The 14,572-nt window shown below is 34.5% G+C and overlaps 3 protein-coding genes across 7 annotated transcripts in view; 1 reads left to right on the top strand and 2 right to left on the bottom strand.

Annotated features, from left to right (window-relative positions):
- Window positions 1-4,640, bottom strand: part of LOC108966775 (eukaryotic peptide chain release factor subunit 1) — a 13,741-nt gene extending 9,101 nt beyond the window's left edge. The window contains exons 1-2 of one of the 3 annotated variants that reach the window (XM_018929821.1): window positions 4,474-4,640; window positions 2,360-2,731 (exon numbers count right to left, since the gene is read on the bottom strand). In XM_018929821.1, the coding sequence (XP_018785366.1) occupies window positions 2,360-2,445 (86 nt within the window). In that variant the 5' untranslated portion in view covers window positions 2,446-2,731; window positions 4,474-4,640. Of the gene's footprint in view, window positions 1-2,359; window positions 2,732-3,459; window positions 3,566-4,473 lie in introns of those variants that run through there. The other 2 variants (XM_018929819.1, XM_018929820.1) reach the window with 2 other exon arrangements.
- An 882-nt stretch (window positions 4,641-5,522) lies between these two features.
- LOC108966806 (retinoblastoma-binding protein 5 homolog) lies at window positions 5,523-8,445 on the top strand. The gene is made up of 7 exons (XM_018929885.1): window positions 5,523-5,682; window positions 5,742-5,962; window positions 6,023-6,229; window positions 6,287-6,468; window positions 6,582-6,701; window positions 7,595-8,223; window positions 8,296-8,445. Exons 1-7 carry the CDS (start codon window positions 5,664-5,666, stop codon window positions 8,379-8,381), a joined length of 1,464 nt encoding a protein of 487 aa, XP_018785430.1. The 5' UTR covers window positions 5,523-5,663; the 3' UTR covers window positions 8,382-8,445.
- A 3-nt stretch (window positions 8,446-8,448) lies between these two features.
- On the bottom strand, window positions 8,449-13,994 carry LOC108966807 (serpin B3-like). 3 transcript variants are annotated; one of them, XM_018929886.1, is made up of 7 exons: window positions 13,964-13,994; window positions 13,151-13,266; window positions 11,024-11,372; window positions 9,302-9,578; window positions 9,053-9,248; window positions 8,812-8,978; window positions 8,449-8,740 (listed from the first exon to the last, which is right to left on the bottom strand). In XM_018929886.1, exons 2-7 carry the CDS (start codon window positions 13,164-13,166, stop codon window positions 8,468-8,470), a joined length of 1,278 nt encoding a protein of 425 aa, XP_018785431.1. In that variant the 5' UTR covers window positions 13,167-13,266; window positions 13,964-13,994; the 3' UTR covers window positions 8,449-8,467. The 3 variants fall into 3 exon arrangements, with proteins under 3 accessions (XP_018785431.1, XP_018785433.1, XP_018785432.1); XM_018929888.1 differs by lacking the exon at window positions 13,964-13,994 and adding an exon at window positions 13,778-13,957; XM_018929887.1 differs by lacking the exon at window positions 13,964-13,994 and adding an exon at window positions 13,802-13,957.
- Window positions 13,995-14,572: the final 578 nt, after the last annotated feature.

The raw sequence follows: 14,572 nt of genomic DNA, 5'->3' as shown, positions 1-14,572 counted from the left end.
GTATATATAAAAAAAAATACATATATTTTCAAAAACTTTTTAAAAATGTAATTTTTACGAAGTGAAAGAAACTAAAAATATAGTGAAATAAAAGATTATGTATAAAATTCATGCAAACAAAAAACATAAAAAATATATTTTCAAAAGTTATTTGATTTCTGGCATTAAAACTAAATAAATATTAAATAAAACAATAAACAATATACAAAAATATTATTCCATCACATCCAATCACCAAAATTACTTCACGCAAAATTAATTTATTTATTTTTAATTATTTCCGTTTTTTCATAGCTAACTTCTATACATTTATTAGAAAAGCTAATATTTAACAAACGATAAGCTAATGTCACACTCTTGAATATAAAGAAGGAAATTCAAAAACAAAAACACACATTTATGTACTCTGCTTCCCACCTAACCAGCTGATGAAAGATGAATCATCGTTGCAAAAAAGCCAACAACACTGAAACTTTTTCTTTGTTTTTACACTCACTTCCTTTTAGCTGATTATAGATGATTGCGTATGCAGCAGTGCATAATTGGCCAAATTTAATCGTGAAATGTACACATGCACATACGAGCATTTATATTAGTTTAGATACAAATTCAGAACATTAAAGAAAAATTTTAATGAAGCTCACACGTCGTTTTTTCTCAATTTAATTCAGTCGTATTCGCCTAAAGTTTTGTATACCAACTATATGCTATAGAAGACCGATATCTGACATATGAGCATTTGCTTCGAGAGAAAAGGATGTGTGCACAATTTTAGATCGATATCTCAAAAACTGAGGGTCTAGTTCTCATCTACAGAGACAAACAGAAGGACGTGGCTAAATAGAGCTGAGTCACGCTGATTATTTATATGCAATATATTTTGTCTCTGACGTTTCCTTCCGGGTGATAAAAACTTAGTCGCAAAATTAATATACATACTTTGTTCAGGATATAAAATCAATTAACAAATTAAGGTAAACGGACAACACGTGTGCTTGCGCACGGTAATACCAAAAAAAAACCCAATTTAACAAAAATAAATAATAAAAGTTGAAAATAAATAAAACTCGATGTCACAAAAGTAATATTGCAAAACAAATAGATTTGAATTAAATTTTATGTGCTGCACACGATTGCATGCGAATAGATAACAAATATGCACACATACATACGCATGTACATATTTTCCATTGAATGCATGCACATACACCTTGAACACGCAGAACGCATATTAAACAACTACGAAAGTATACATAGTATATACATATATACTTATGTGTAAACATATGTATTTACGTACTTTGCAAATTAGTTTACGTTTTTAAGCTTTTAAGTAACAAAATGGATTATTATAAATGAATTGGAAACACACAATTTTATTCCATATAACATCCCTTATAAATCTATGTTTTAAGTTCAAAGAAAAAAATACATATTCTGAAACTATTCCACGTAGCAGAAAAATACTGCTTTCTACAAAATGTAACTAACAGCCAACAGATGCTTTAATTCACAAACCTTAAATCAATAATGATAAATATGTAATATCCTCACACAATTAAAATATTAAAAATTTAAATGCAGCATAGTTGTTATAATAATCAAGTATGGTAACCATAAAAATGAAATATATTACGTACATAAATATTAAAACAGAATAATGCACACATTTTCCTTTTTGTTTATTATTATATTACCAATGCTAGTGCATCGTGTGCAGCACGCACGATTGTTTGAGCATACATGGCACAAGTATGGCAATTAGGAACAAATACACTCAGTGGAGCAAGTAAGTATGCAAGGGATCCAATGCCTGCCGCAAACGAGAAGTAATAATGGAGTTTTCTTCGCTTTAATGAGTCAACCCCTATAGAAGCATATTGCAAATAACCACCCTCTAACTCCATGCTAACAAAGAAGGGAGTAGCAGATATGTTGATGATTTAGTAAAATGAGGGCGCCACACAACAGCTGCCAATGCCAGCGAGTCAGCTAAGCTTATGATGCTGCTAACAAAGTGACATTTGTAAGTGTAGGGGGACTTGTACAGAGTATGCGTGTTAAGTGGGTGGCGAAATGCGCTTGTAGCTCCAAATGTAAACAGTGGTTGCTTTACACTGAAACAAAAATTTAAAGGCTGCAAGCTGCGCATAAACAATATTCTTTATAGATTTTATTACAATGGATGATATGTACAAATTAAAACTTTATTTAACAAGGAAAGAATTATATAATGACAAATAATAAAATAAATTCCAATATAGAGTATAACTATACTAATTCATTTCCACTTTCCAAATTTAATTTTTCAAAAAATTCCTACTATATACAATCGAACATTCAGATTTAAGTCACTTACCCGCGTGCCATTTCCAAACTCTTAATGAGTTTTTTGATTTTCCAAATTTCGACATTGCGATCAGCAGACGTTTCCTCACCAGACATTTTTGTTGTTATGTGGTTTATTTACACTGACTTTTCGATGACTTTACTTTGATACTTCAATTTCTTAATTGCTCTTGCTGCACACTAGATTTCAAGTATTAATTATTGACTGCGAATTTTCAATAGAAATTTTTGTGTTTTGGCCTTTTTTGAGGGTTATGAATGCGTTTTCGAACACTTTCCTCTATTTGACTCAAACTTGGGGAAAAAGCTGGTAATCTATTTATTACTTTGTAAGTGGCCTTTATTTCAACTTCAACGTTGCACCTTCCACCTTGTGAATACTCTGAAATGCAAAGAGATAAAAGTTTATATAAACACATGCTAAGATTGTTGAAATAGAAAATTAAAATGTCAAATGACTAATCTATTGGTTTACTAAACATTATTATCAATAAAAGAAGAAAAAATAGCACAATTATTCACTTTTACTACTAAATTTTTTCTTGAAAGTCCCAAAGGTTTTCCTCCCTTTTGTATTATTTGTTACCCCTTTTCTTTCTCAATTCAAAAAAAGCGTTCTCTCAAATGCCAAGAGAGGGCACAATAAACGTGGACTGCGCTTTTTTTTTTGCAACTGGAACGAAACGAAACAAGGTTGGGTTTTCTCTGTGACTTTTTTATAGTATTAAAAAATTTTCATTCACTTATTTTTTAGACAATTATTTGTGTTTATTTCTTCAAACTTTCACTATTGTCATATCACTTTCGACTTTGGCAGTTTCAATTACTTTTTATTCAAAGAAATGCAATTGAATAATTTTGATATGTTCGTTCTCACTCGCCTCCGATTCGTGGCAATTTTCTTTTGTCTGTTCTGTTGCTTACACCGTCCTTCCCTTCTGTTCCCTTTTTCGCATATTCTATTGACTTTCATAATTTTTGTCACTCTCGTACATTTTTATACACACACACGCACAGTAATCGAAAAACAAGTTATTACATATTATATTTTTCACGTTTTTAAGTTTAGCATAAAAGAATTTTCTTGTTTTTTTGCATATTTTAATTCACCTATTCCACTACTGCCATAATTCACACAAACTGAGGGACAACCGACCACACAAAGTAAGAAAACGTGAGATACGTCTTTTCCACTGTCTGCCAGCCTGACTGACGCACTGTTTTCTACTTACAATGTTTCGCTACCAACACTTGACAACACAAGACAAATTTTCGTTTTCGTTTGTTCCACTTGGATTTTTACACTGTTGCATTCACACCTATTCACATTTGCTCCTAGCATTGATCGCTTTACAGGTAGATTTGCAACAAAATGAACGAATACTGCATTCGTACTCGTTTGTATAGCTAAAAGTACTGTTTTCTCGTTGACCTCGCTGTCGAAGAACTGTGCGATGATTGTTTGGTAGGCCTCATGTATTTTTGGGAAGATCATCGTACTTTTCAGATAACGTACAATTATAACAAAAGTACAGTTTCTCATTGTACTCAAAACTGTACGATTTGAAATTTTACAAATATTTTAAATTAAAATATGTCATATTTAGCTCTTTACATTTTGTATTATTTCTGTTATTACCCATATTTTATTATATGTATGTTGAATATATAAAAATATTATAGCAAATATTTCGTTCTATTTTTCATTTAGTACTATTCCACAATTTACACATACATACATATACGTACAAAAAAGAACGGAAAATACCGCGGCCAATATACATTTATATTATCGAAAATGTTGAAATTCCACAACAGCAACACTGTTTACTACTCTCTCAGTTTATGAGCATTGCATTAAATAGCGTACATACATATATGTATGTATATTTCGAACGTTCACTCTGTCTGGTCAAACAGTAAACTTTGGTGACGTACACGTACTTTTTGGAAATACTACTAAACGAAAGCTGTCGTGCTTTTCGCGCACTCTTTTCCTCTTATTTTAGCGCGCACACGTACACATTTCGACACATACACAGAAACACAATGATTTTGTAACGTTATTTTTCTACACACTTTTTCTCTAATCTCCTCAACGTTACACACCGAATTTTTACTTACTTGCGTTCAAAACCGTTTAATGTACGTTTCCACACAAAAATCTATTAAAAATAAACACTTGAAATGCAAGAAATTGTCATGAAATGGAGTCGTGCACTTGCGTGGACTTCAAGCCATGTGCAATTTTCGCAGGAGAAAGGACAGGGTTGTATTGTGATTGACGTACAATACTGTCAGCACTGCACCTTTTTTCTGCTATTCAGCTGACGCTACCAAAGCCGATGACGATGACAAAACGCCAAAATGCTGCCTTTCCGTTGGCTGGTTTGTGTTGGAATGGGCTCAAAATGGTATGTATTGTACGAATGGTACTTTCTGAATTGTAATAGATTATTATGGTACGATTACGTCATTTTTACTGTTCTACTACTATATTAATAGTACGTTAAAAATATAACAAAAAATATGGAGGTATTTGGTTGTGAAATTCTTATGAATTAAAAATGGTACTTACATACATTGATCTTTATGAAAATAATATAGTAAACATAATGCAGTATTTACCATAAGAATATAAAATAAAACTTTTGTAACATTTACAATTTGTACAACTTTTGCAAAAGTGTAGATATGAACTTAGTAATAGATCTTATCTTAATATCTTAACAGCATGTAATGCTAAATTTAGTATAATTTTACTCTTTACTAATTATTTTTATTATTTTAACAGTAGTTTTTATTAATCTAAAAGTATGTTAAAGTGTAGTGTGTTTTTAAATTTGAATTTCACGCTACAAATATTTGGGAACATTTTTTATGTTAATATTTTAATATCAAAACATCAATTTCAGTTATATATATATTAAATAATTAATATAAATTTTAATAAAATCACAATTTTCATCACCGACTTCAGTCGATACTAAAAAAACTTATAATACTGTTCTTCACTAATATTTTCCCCTACTTTTAACAAACCATACAAAAACAGCTGTTTGGCTATTTGTTGATAAGACTAAGCGGCGTCTAATTTGATTCGAAATAATTGTTATTTAAGCAATTTATAATTAAATAATTTAAATATTAAATTCAAACATTGTATTAAAGCACATAATTAATAATATAAGTTGACGAAAAAGTAAACAAACTATGACAATTTATTTCATATAAAATTGTTTAAGAGCTTTGTCAACTTACTGCAAGAGGCCGCCGCACAATTATACAAAAAATACTCAAATATTGTTTTCAGCATGAATTTAGAACTATTAGGTAAGTCTATACATAAATATATAATTTTTAAGGTAATATTATGTTTAATGTAACTGCAGAATCTTTTGGCCAAAATTATCCCGAGGAATTCGATGGCTCACTGGATTGCATATCACTTGCTGTAACTTGTGCTTTCAATAAATATGGTACTTTATTAGCCGTTGGCTGTAACGATGGGCGCATTGTTGTTTGGGATTTCTTAACGCGTGGAATTGCAAAAATTATCTCAGCTCATGTGCATCCAGTGTGCAGTTTAAGTTGGACGCGTAATGGACATAGAGTAAACTATAAACAATGGGAATAAATTTCTTAATAAATTAAACAATATTTTGTATTTTAGTTACTGTCCGCTTCTACAGACAATAACGTTTGCATATGGGATGTACTCACCGGCGACTGTGAGCATAAATATCGTTTTCCTTCACCAGTGCTGAAAGTGCAGTTTGATCCACGCAATGACAAACGTTTCCTTGTTTGTCCAATGCGTTATGCAGCTGTGCTAGTGCGCATTGGTGACACACACAAATGTCTGCCCTTGGATTCAGATGTAAGTTGTTCGAATTAGTATTAATTTTAATGCGTAACATCAAATATTCTCTAACAGGGCGATTTAAATATTGTTGCTTCATTTGATCGACGCGGTAAACATATTTACACAGGCAATGCAAAGGGCAAGATACTAGTTTTAAACGCAGAAACATTAGAAATTGTGGCGAGCTTTCGTATTATTGTTGGTTCTTCAAGTGCGACGGCTGTAAAAAGCATAGAGTTTGCGCGTAGAGGCGAGTAAGTAACACAATTTTGTATACGCCGATCTTAGCAACCATAAAGTGTTGTAGGTTTGCTCGTAATTTTTTTGTATGGGTTTTAAATATTTAAACCGTCTATACATATTTCAGCGCATTTTTAATAAACACCTCCGATCGCGTTATACGGGTTTACGACTCAAAGGAGATCATAGCGCTGGGGAAGGATGGTGAGCCTGAGCCTATACAAAAGTTACAGGATTTAGTGAACAAGTGAGTAAAGTTAAATTGTAAACTGTTTTGTATATGTTTTGGTGTATATTTGAAAATTTTTTTCTTTTAAAATTCGATTAAACATTTTTCCCTGCCTATAAAAATCTTACACCTTTTTATCGAGTACAAAAATGTATACAACAAGAAATAATCTCACATTCGGTTGCATCATTTGTAAATAAAAAAATTTCCATATAGGAACTAAATTTTAATCGGTCTATTTGTATGACGGTTTTAAGTTATAGTAGACCGATCTAAACAATTTAGGCGGAGATTGTAGCGTTGCTTAGGACAATAATCCATGCCACAATTCGTAAAGATACCTTGTCAAATTCCCTACAAGTACTAAGTTTTGATCGTTAGGTTTGTATGGAAGCCATATGCTAGAGTAGTCCGATCGGAAAAATTAATTCGGAGATTGAAGCGTTAGTTAGCATAATAATTGATGCCAAATTTTATGAAGATATCTCGTCAAATATAAAAGTTTTCTATACGAGAACTTGACCTTGATCGGTCAGTTTGTTTCGCAGCCATATGCTATAGTGGCCCAATCTGAGAAAATTAGTCGGAGATTGTAGCGTTGCTTTGAACCATACTCCATGAAAAATTTCGTGAAGATATTTCGTCAAATAAAAAGAAGAAAAAAATCCCTACAAGTATTAAATTTTGATCTTTGTATGGCTGCCATATGTTATAGTGGTGCTATATATTGCTTTTTAGAAAGAAAAATACGTATGCAAAATTTCATATCGATATCTCAGTTCTTCTGGATGTAGTAAACTTAATATACTCCGTTCAAGTTATAAAGATAAATCAACAATACAAATATATATGAAACTCTAACCATATCAGCAATGTGAAATTGTTGTTGTTAACGCTGAACTGTTTTACAGAACAACCTGGAAAAAGTGTTGTTTCTCCGGCGATGGTGAATACATATGCGCCGGTAGTGCACGTCAACATGCGCTCTATATATGGGAAAAGTCGATAGGGAATTTGGTGAAAATTCTGCACGGCACCAAAGGTGAATTGCTGCTCGATGTTGTGTGGCATCCGGTACGTCCCATTATAGCTAGCATTAGTTCGGGGCTCGTTTCGATTTGGGCACAAAATCAAGTGGAAAATTGGTCAGCATTTGCGCCCGATTTCAAGGAGCTCGACGAGAATGTAGAATATGAAGAACGTGAATCGGAATTCGATATTACGGATGAAGATAAATCGGTTGATTTAAATGCGGATGCGAAGCAGGATGAAGAAATTGAAGTGGACGTGTTAAAAGTGGAACCAGTAGCAGCATTTTGCTCATCCGATGAAGAGGGTGAGGACGAAAATGCTTTGCAATTTCTGCCGATGGCGCCAGAGGTTGAAGATCCTGAAGATGGCTGGACCATGCAAGATGGTGTGGACACGTCACTCATTAAAGAAAGTGAGAACGCCCCACAGGACTACGAGGATGCGGTAACGGCAAAAAAGCGTAAAATTAGCAATTATGACATCAGCCTGCCGGATGCGCCAGTAGACGGTAAGTGAACGCTGTCATTGGTAAAATAAGGAGCAATATTTGCTAAAATTATGCTTTCTTTGCACACTCCAGAAACGCATCCATTAATATCAAGCAAAACGAATAAGGATAAGCAACCAGTAGGCGGCAAGAAGGCAGCGGGACGGCCGAAAAAATAACATTTAAGGTTTTAAATCTTTTTACATTTCATTAATTAGGTAAAAATCATTAAAAAAAAAACAATAATTTTAAATATTTAGTACTTTTAGTTTTTTAATAATTTCGGTGTCGATAGTTGGCCGGCAAATAATAATGTACTCGAACGTTTTTCCGCAATTAAATACAGGAATGGGCGATTAAAGTAGAATTTCGGTGGCGAAATTTTATTAGTCAAAATCGCCGCAACGACTGCGGCCGCTTCGGTGCCCTCTTCATTCACTATTATTTTCGTGCTTTGTATGACGTCCTTCACGAACAAGCTCTTCGAGAGTATGCCTAAATTTACAGTCTGCGGATTGAAAATACTCTTTATGCCCATCTAGTGAAAAAAGAGCAAAAAATGTTATAAGCTACTGTTCAGCTATTTGCAAGAATGAACACTATACATACCGCTTCTAGTGTACCTCTTAGCGATATTGACGTTGATGTCTCAAAACGTGGCACATACACCTCAACTTCCTGTTCGCCGAAATTTAAGGCGTCCTCCTCAAGTTTATTGAATATTGGGCGCACACCCAATTTCTGCAAGCTCTGCGCCACTTGATTGACCGAGATGCCTGCAAAATATACCAAAATGTTTGCCAAGTTTGCTTAAATTAAGTTTTAGAACATTCTCAAATTTTTACGTCACCTTTATTTGGCAGTATAGCTAGCATACACAAACGATTTTCATTGCCGTACGGCAGTTCGAGCACGTGCGCCTGCAAATCCTGCATTCTGGTGTAGTTGAATGGTGTCATTTGGAACATCATCTCAACCTCACCAACCGGCTTGCCATTCATATCGTAGAAGGTCTCTCTGCGTGTCTCGCTTCGGTTGAAAGGGAACTGCCAAAGCACAATTTGATATAATAGCTAGCTAAATTGATATATTTACACACCTGCCATTGTCCTTTAAAATACAGAGACGATGTGAGTAATAGTTTTGCATTTTCCAAGTCAGCTTCAGTTATGGCATCCTTTATTAGACCTTTGGTTTCCGTATTTATTGCATTGTTAATGAAATTTACCGAAGTTTTGGTATCGTTGAAACTTAAGTTTTGTACCTTTGCGTTGTAGCAAGATGTTAGTGTAGTAATATAGTCTTGTCCGAACCTTTCGAAGGTGTCATAGTACATTGCTTGTAAGCTTTCGACGTGTATGGTCGATGTTTTGCGCCTATATAAATATATATACACATTATATGTATATATAAATAAAAATTAATATATATAGTATGTATATAATAATATAAAAATTTATTATCAATGAAATATTTATTTAAAAACATCAAAAAGTATAGAATGGAATATGTTGTAAAAAAGTACAAAAACAAAAAAAAAACGATAACTTCGGTTGCACTGAAGCTATAATATCCTACAGAAATAAAAATTTCATTCAGATAAAAAAGTTTTCCATACAAGATCAAAATCAAGATAGATCAGTTCGTATGGCAGCTATATGATATAGAAGTCCGATCTGAACTATTTCTTCGGAGATTAAAGGACTGTTTTGAACACTAATCTTTGCCAAATTTCTTGAAAATATCACGTCAAATAAAAAATTTCTCTATATAGGAACTTTATTTTGATAGGTCAGTTTGTATGGCAGCTATACCATGTAGTGGACCCATCTGAACTAATTGTTGGGAGATTAAAGAACAAACTTGAACACTATTCTATACAGAAATTCTTGAAGATATCTGGGCAAATAAAAAAGTTTTCCATACAAGAACTTGGTTTTGATAGATCAGTTTGTATGGCAGCTATATCATATAGTGGTCCGATCTGAACATTTTGATTGGAAAATGTAGCACTGTCTTGAACACTAATCTATGCCAAATTTCTTGAAGATATCTGGGCAAATAAAAAAGTTTCCCACACAAGAAGTTGGTTTTGATAGGTCAGTTTGTATGACAGCTATATGCTATGGTGGTCCAATATCGGCGATTCCGATAAAATATCAGTTTATTGTAAAGAAAGAGACGTCTGGAAAATTTCAGATCGATATCTCAAAATATGAGAAAAAAATAAAATATTTCTCTATACAGGAACTTTATTTTGATAGGTCAGTTTGTATGGCAGCTATACCATATAGTGGTCCCATCTGAACTAATTGTTGGGAGATTAAAGAACAAACTTGAACACTATTCTATACAGAAATTCTTGAAGATATCTGGGCAAATAAAAACGTTTCCCACACAAGAAGTTGGTTTTGATAGGTCAGTTTGTATGGCAGCTATATCATATAGTGGTCCGATCTGAACAATTTGATAGGAAAATGTAGTACTGTCTTGAACACTAATCTATGCCAAATTTCTTGAAGATATCTGGGCAAATAAAAAAGTTTTCCATACAACAACTTAATTTTTATAGGTTAGTTAGTATGACAGCTATATGCTATGGTGGTCCATTTCGGCGATTCCGATAAAATAGCAGTTTTTTTGTAAAGAAAGAGACGTCTAGAAAATTTCAGATCGATATCTCAAAATATGAGAGATTAACTCGCGTATGTACAGACTAAAGACGTGGCCTGCGACGTTTCCCTCTAGGTTTTACGAATTTCGTCGCATACTTACTACATACACCCTGTTCAGGGTATAAAAAATAGTAATTCCAACTCACAACAAAAATTGCTGCACCACATTAAATGCTTGACGTAACGCTTGACGATCCTGATTTATGCGCAGCACTGTATTCAGCTCGTCCAATGTATTCTCCGATGCGGCCTCCAAAAGCAGGAGTAATAGCGCCCATACGGAAAATGGTGAAATTACAAAATCATTATCGGCCGCTTGCGTGGAAATCAAGGAAAACAGTTCCAGGCCAAACTTTTCTGCACCGCTCGCGATGCTGGCGAACTGTGCGGGATTTGTCTGCAACGCCGAACTTGCATTCTCTAATTTGGTACAATATTCGCTGGCAGTTAAGTGTATTAAGATGCATAAGCTGAGCGATAGGAAGGCGAAGAACGCTGAAAGCATAAGAAATAAGTATATACAAGTTTTAAGTTCATTGCATAACGGTAAGTTTAGATTTAAAATAATATGCCAATCTACATAATCGTATATACCGCAAAGAAGATCCTTCACCTTAACCAACATACCAAGTCGGTCGAAGCAACTCTAAAACTACCTTTAGATTCAAAATTTCAAATTGATGGATAGCGTACAGATAACCGTTATAACAGACCTTATAAAAGCACAATATGAAAACATCCTGTCTAAGACACCGTCGCCCAAACGTCAGTTGGCTTCGGAAGAGCTGATTTAAGGCTTGTGGAGCCACAGTTTGGGAACTACGAGTTGCAAAATGCTTTCGTAGGAATCACACTCACACTCGTCTGCTTGAGTCGGAAACGCATCGTAGAAACATCAGAGATCAGTCCTTAATTACGTCGACGGCATAGAATAATTTACAGAGTACGGACGCAACTGAATTTAGACTCGCCATTAAAAGTCTAAAGTGATCCTTACGCAACTTCGTTTTTAACCTCCCACCTATTCAGAATCGACACCGACATACGAAATATATGTCTTGAGTGTTATAGGTCAACGCTTGACTCCAACCACCTTTTGCTACGTCTATTGAATTGCACTTATCTAACATCGCACGCCTTGGATAATGGAACCGAAAAAAAAATTTACGCGCACCATATCTTCTCAGATTTATTTTGTCTGTTGATGCTCCAAAAATATAGGGTAACCGAACTGCACTCACTCCAAACTGAACAACAGCCATCGCCCCTCCCATCAAATTGGTCAAAATCTTCAAACTTTGGTAGGCGTGACTTTCCGCTCATTTCCTCCTGATAACACGTGGTCTTTTTACGACCATTGGTGCAGTCAGTCACTGTACGACAATTGGACAAAGGATTAAGAAACTTAGATCTGCAGTAAACTACTACTAAAGGCAACACTCGTACTGCAACAGGTTTCACATTTGAAGTAGTAAAAAGGCGATTCTCTATCGTGCGACTGGAGAAAATAATTCGAGCTACAGAGCTCGTCCAATATCATTGGACATAATAACCGCGTTGTTAATTCTGCTTTCTCCAGTTTGAACAAAAAGCAAAGCAAATGGGTCTGGTAGTGAACGAGTGTAAGACGAAATATCTCCTGTCATCAAACAAACAGTCGACGCATTCGGACTGAGTAGATAATTGAAAAGTAAAGTCCTCTCTCAAAGAACAAATACCAAATACCACCCACCATCACCGCACTGCTATATGGTGCAGAGGCATGGACGATGATAGCAACTGATGAGTCGGCGCTACAAGTTTTCGAGAGAAAGGTACTGCGGAAGATTTATGGTCCTTTGCGCATTGGCAACGGGAATACCGCAGTAGACGAAATGATTAGCTGTACGAGATATACGACTATAATGATATAGTTCAGCGAATGAAGAGACAGCGAATGCGGTCATGTCGTTTGAATCAACGAAAATACTCCAGCAACTGAGAGTATTTGACGCGGTAACCGCCGGAGCAAGCACAGGAAGAAGAATCCCTTCACTCCGCTGAAAAGACCAGGTGAAGAAGAGTTATCTGATCCCATTTAGGACCCAAACAGCGAAAAGGAACACGACTGGCGCGCTGTTTTAAACTCAGCTATAAACGTGTAAGTGGCTGAAATCCACTCCTATCCTAACACGGTTTATTTTTAGTATACATAACGCTTATATATTAATAATCTAGCTTTTGTTTATAAATAAATTAATGCATTAAAACAACACTAACACAATGGGACTTACCTTTACGTAATAGCATTGTGACGTTATTTGTCGGACAGATTTAATACTGTCGCACGAGTATTTGAAAGTTTGATGAGTGTTGTTGGAAACGCGTGTAAATTTTCACTCGGCGGTTTCTACAAAGTAATATGATCAGTTAAAGCAAAATATAATATATCAGAACAGGTCTGTACAATTTTTCATCAGTTAAAAGCAAATTAATGATGTTTTTTTAGATAAGATTTAACCCTAAAGCTCGTGTTAATTAAAGAGTTATTCCCAGTATTACTAATTAAGACACTTTCAATATCAAAGCTTAGCTTAATATAGATGCATATATATCTAGATTGTGTTATATATCCATATCACATATAAATATTGTTATTTGTGTGTGTGATTTTCAGAAATATCAAATCCACACAGACCCAACACGAGAACCGGACTGCGGTTTAAACGTTGCTTGTTTAAAATGTATTTTTATTTTTTATTATTTCTGCTTGTCAAGCTAAAATTTTTAGTCGTTTCAGTAGATAGCTCAACTAAACATGTATACAATTAATTTAAGCTTAGTTAAGTTTGTAGATTTGTTTACACAATGTTCGTTTCAGCAAAGATAATGATTTCGCTACAAAATATATAAATATATACTAGTATTATTTTTATTTATTTTACATTTAATTTTGTATTTTCAAGATCACTGAACGCCGATCACAAAGCGACGAACGCGATATGCACTCAACTCATATACACATACATATGTATATATATATTTATGTAGGCTAGCTTAACGATTTGCGAGTATCTGTTAATTAAATATTTAGCGGAATACAGTACCAGTTCTAAACCATTGACTGCGAGTAGCGTTTGCGAACTGAAACTAAATTCGAGTAAAAGCAGCGCTTGAAGCGTCAATGACTGCATTAAAGATGCTCTCAAGCCGGTCTAGTCGACGCACAGTGGTTTGGGGGTGGCTAAAACTTTACTTAGAGCCGTTTTCGTCTTCGTCTGGTTAGCAGTCAACTGTCAGTTGAGTACTTGTTAACTTAATCAAGAAGTCTTCTTGAGGTTCTTGTTAACTTAAGTATGACTCCTTCTGTCGTTAAAGGACCTTTTTTAACTAGAACTTAACTGACAGTTGGCTACTTAGCATATATTGATAAAACGGGCCTTAATGCAGTGATATTTTAATTTTATTTGAAAATGCGGGTAGGTTATACTGGCTGGTCGAATTTACGTTTTTTTTAGTTTATTAGAAACTTGAAAGTGCAATCTTCTAAAAGAGTGTACAGCTGCTGGTGTACGTAGATGATATTGATATCATTGGTCTCAGGAATCGCGCCGTTAGTTGGGATTTCTCCGGATTGAATAAGGAAGCGGAGCAAATGGGTCTGGTCTGGGTCAAACAAACACTCGTCGCGGTTACGCTGGCTAGACTATGCCGAC

The sequence above is a fragment of the Bactrocera latifrons genome, unplaced genomic scaffold, assembly GCF_001853355.1.
Source record: "Bactrocera latifrons isolate USDA-ARS-PBARC rearing strain unplaced genomic scaffold, ASM185335v1 scaffold_17, whole genome shotgun sequence".
In the NCBI taxonomy this organism is placed as follows: Eukaryota; Metazoa; Arthropoda; class Insecta; order Diptera; family Tephritidae; genus Bactrocera; species Bactrocera latifrons.
This window is presented reverse-complemented; position numbering and strand designations above follow the sequence as displayed.

What these genes read in the sequence shown, in the direction of transcription:
- LOC108966806 (XM_018929885.1), top strand. An exon ending in GTCTGCCCTTGGATTCAGAT is followed by an intron (nt 6,230 to 6,286) that starts GTAAGTTGTTCG and finishes ATTCTCTAACAG; the next exon opens with GGCGATTTAAATATTGTTGC. An exon ending in GCCGGATGCGCCAGTAGACG is followed by an intron (nt 8,224 to 8,295) that starts GTAAGTGAACGC and finishes TGCACACTCCAG; the next exon opens with AAACGCATCCATTAATATCA.
- LOC108966807 (XM_018929886.1), bottom strand. An exon ending in GTGGTGCAGCAATTTTTGTT is followed by an intron (nt 9,579 to 11,023) that starts GTGAGTTGGAAT and finishes ATATTTATATAG; the next exon opens with GCGCAAAACATCGACCATAC. An exon ending in ATTTTAAAGGACAATGGCAG is followed by an intron (nt 9,249 to 9,301) that starts GTGTGTAAATAT and finishes GTGCTTTGGCAG; the next exon opens with TTCCCTTTCAACCGAAGCGA.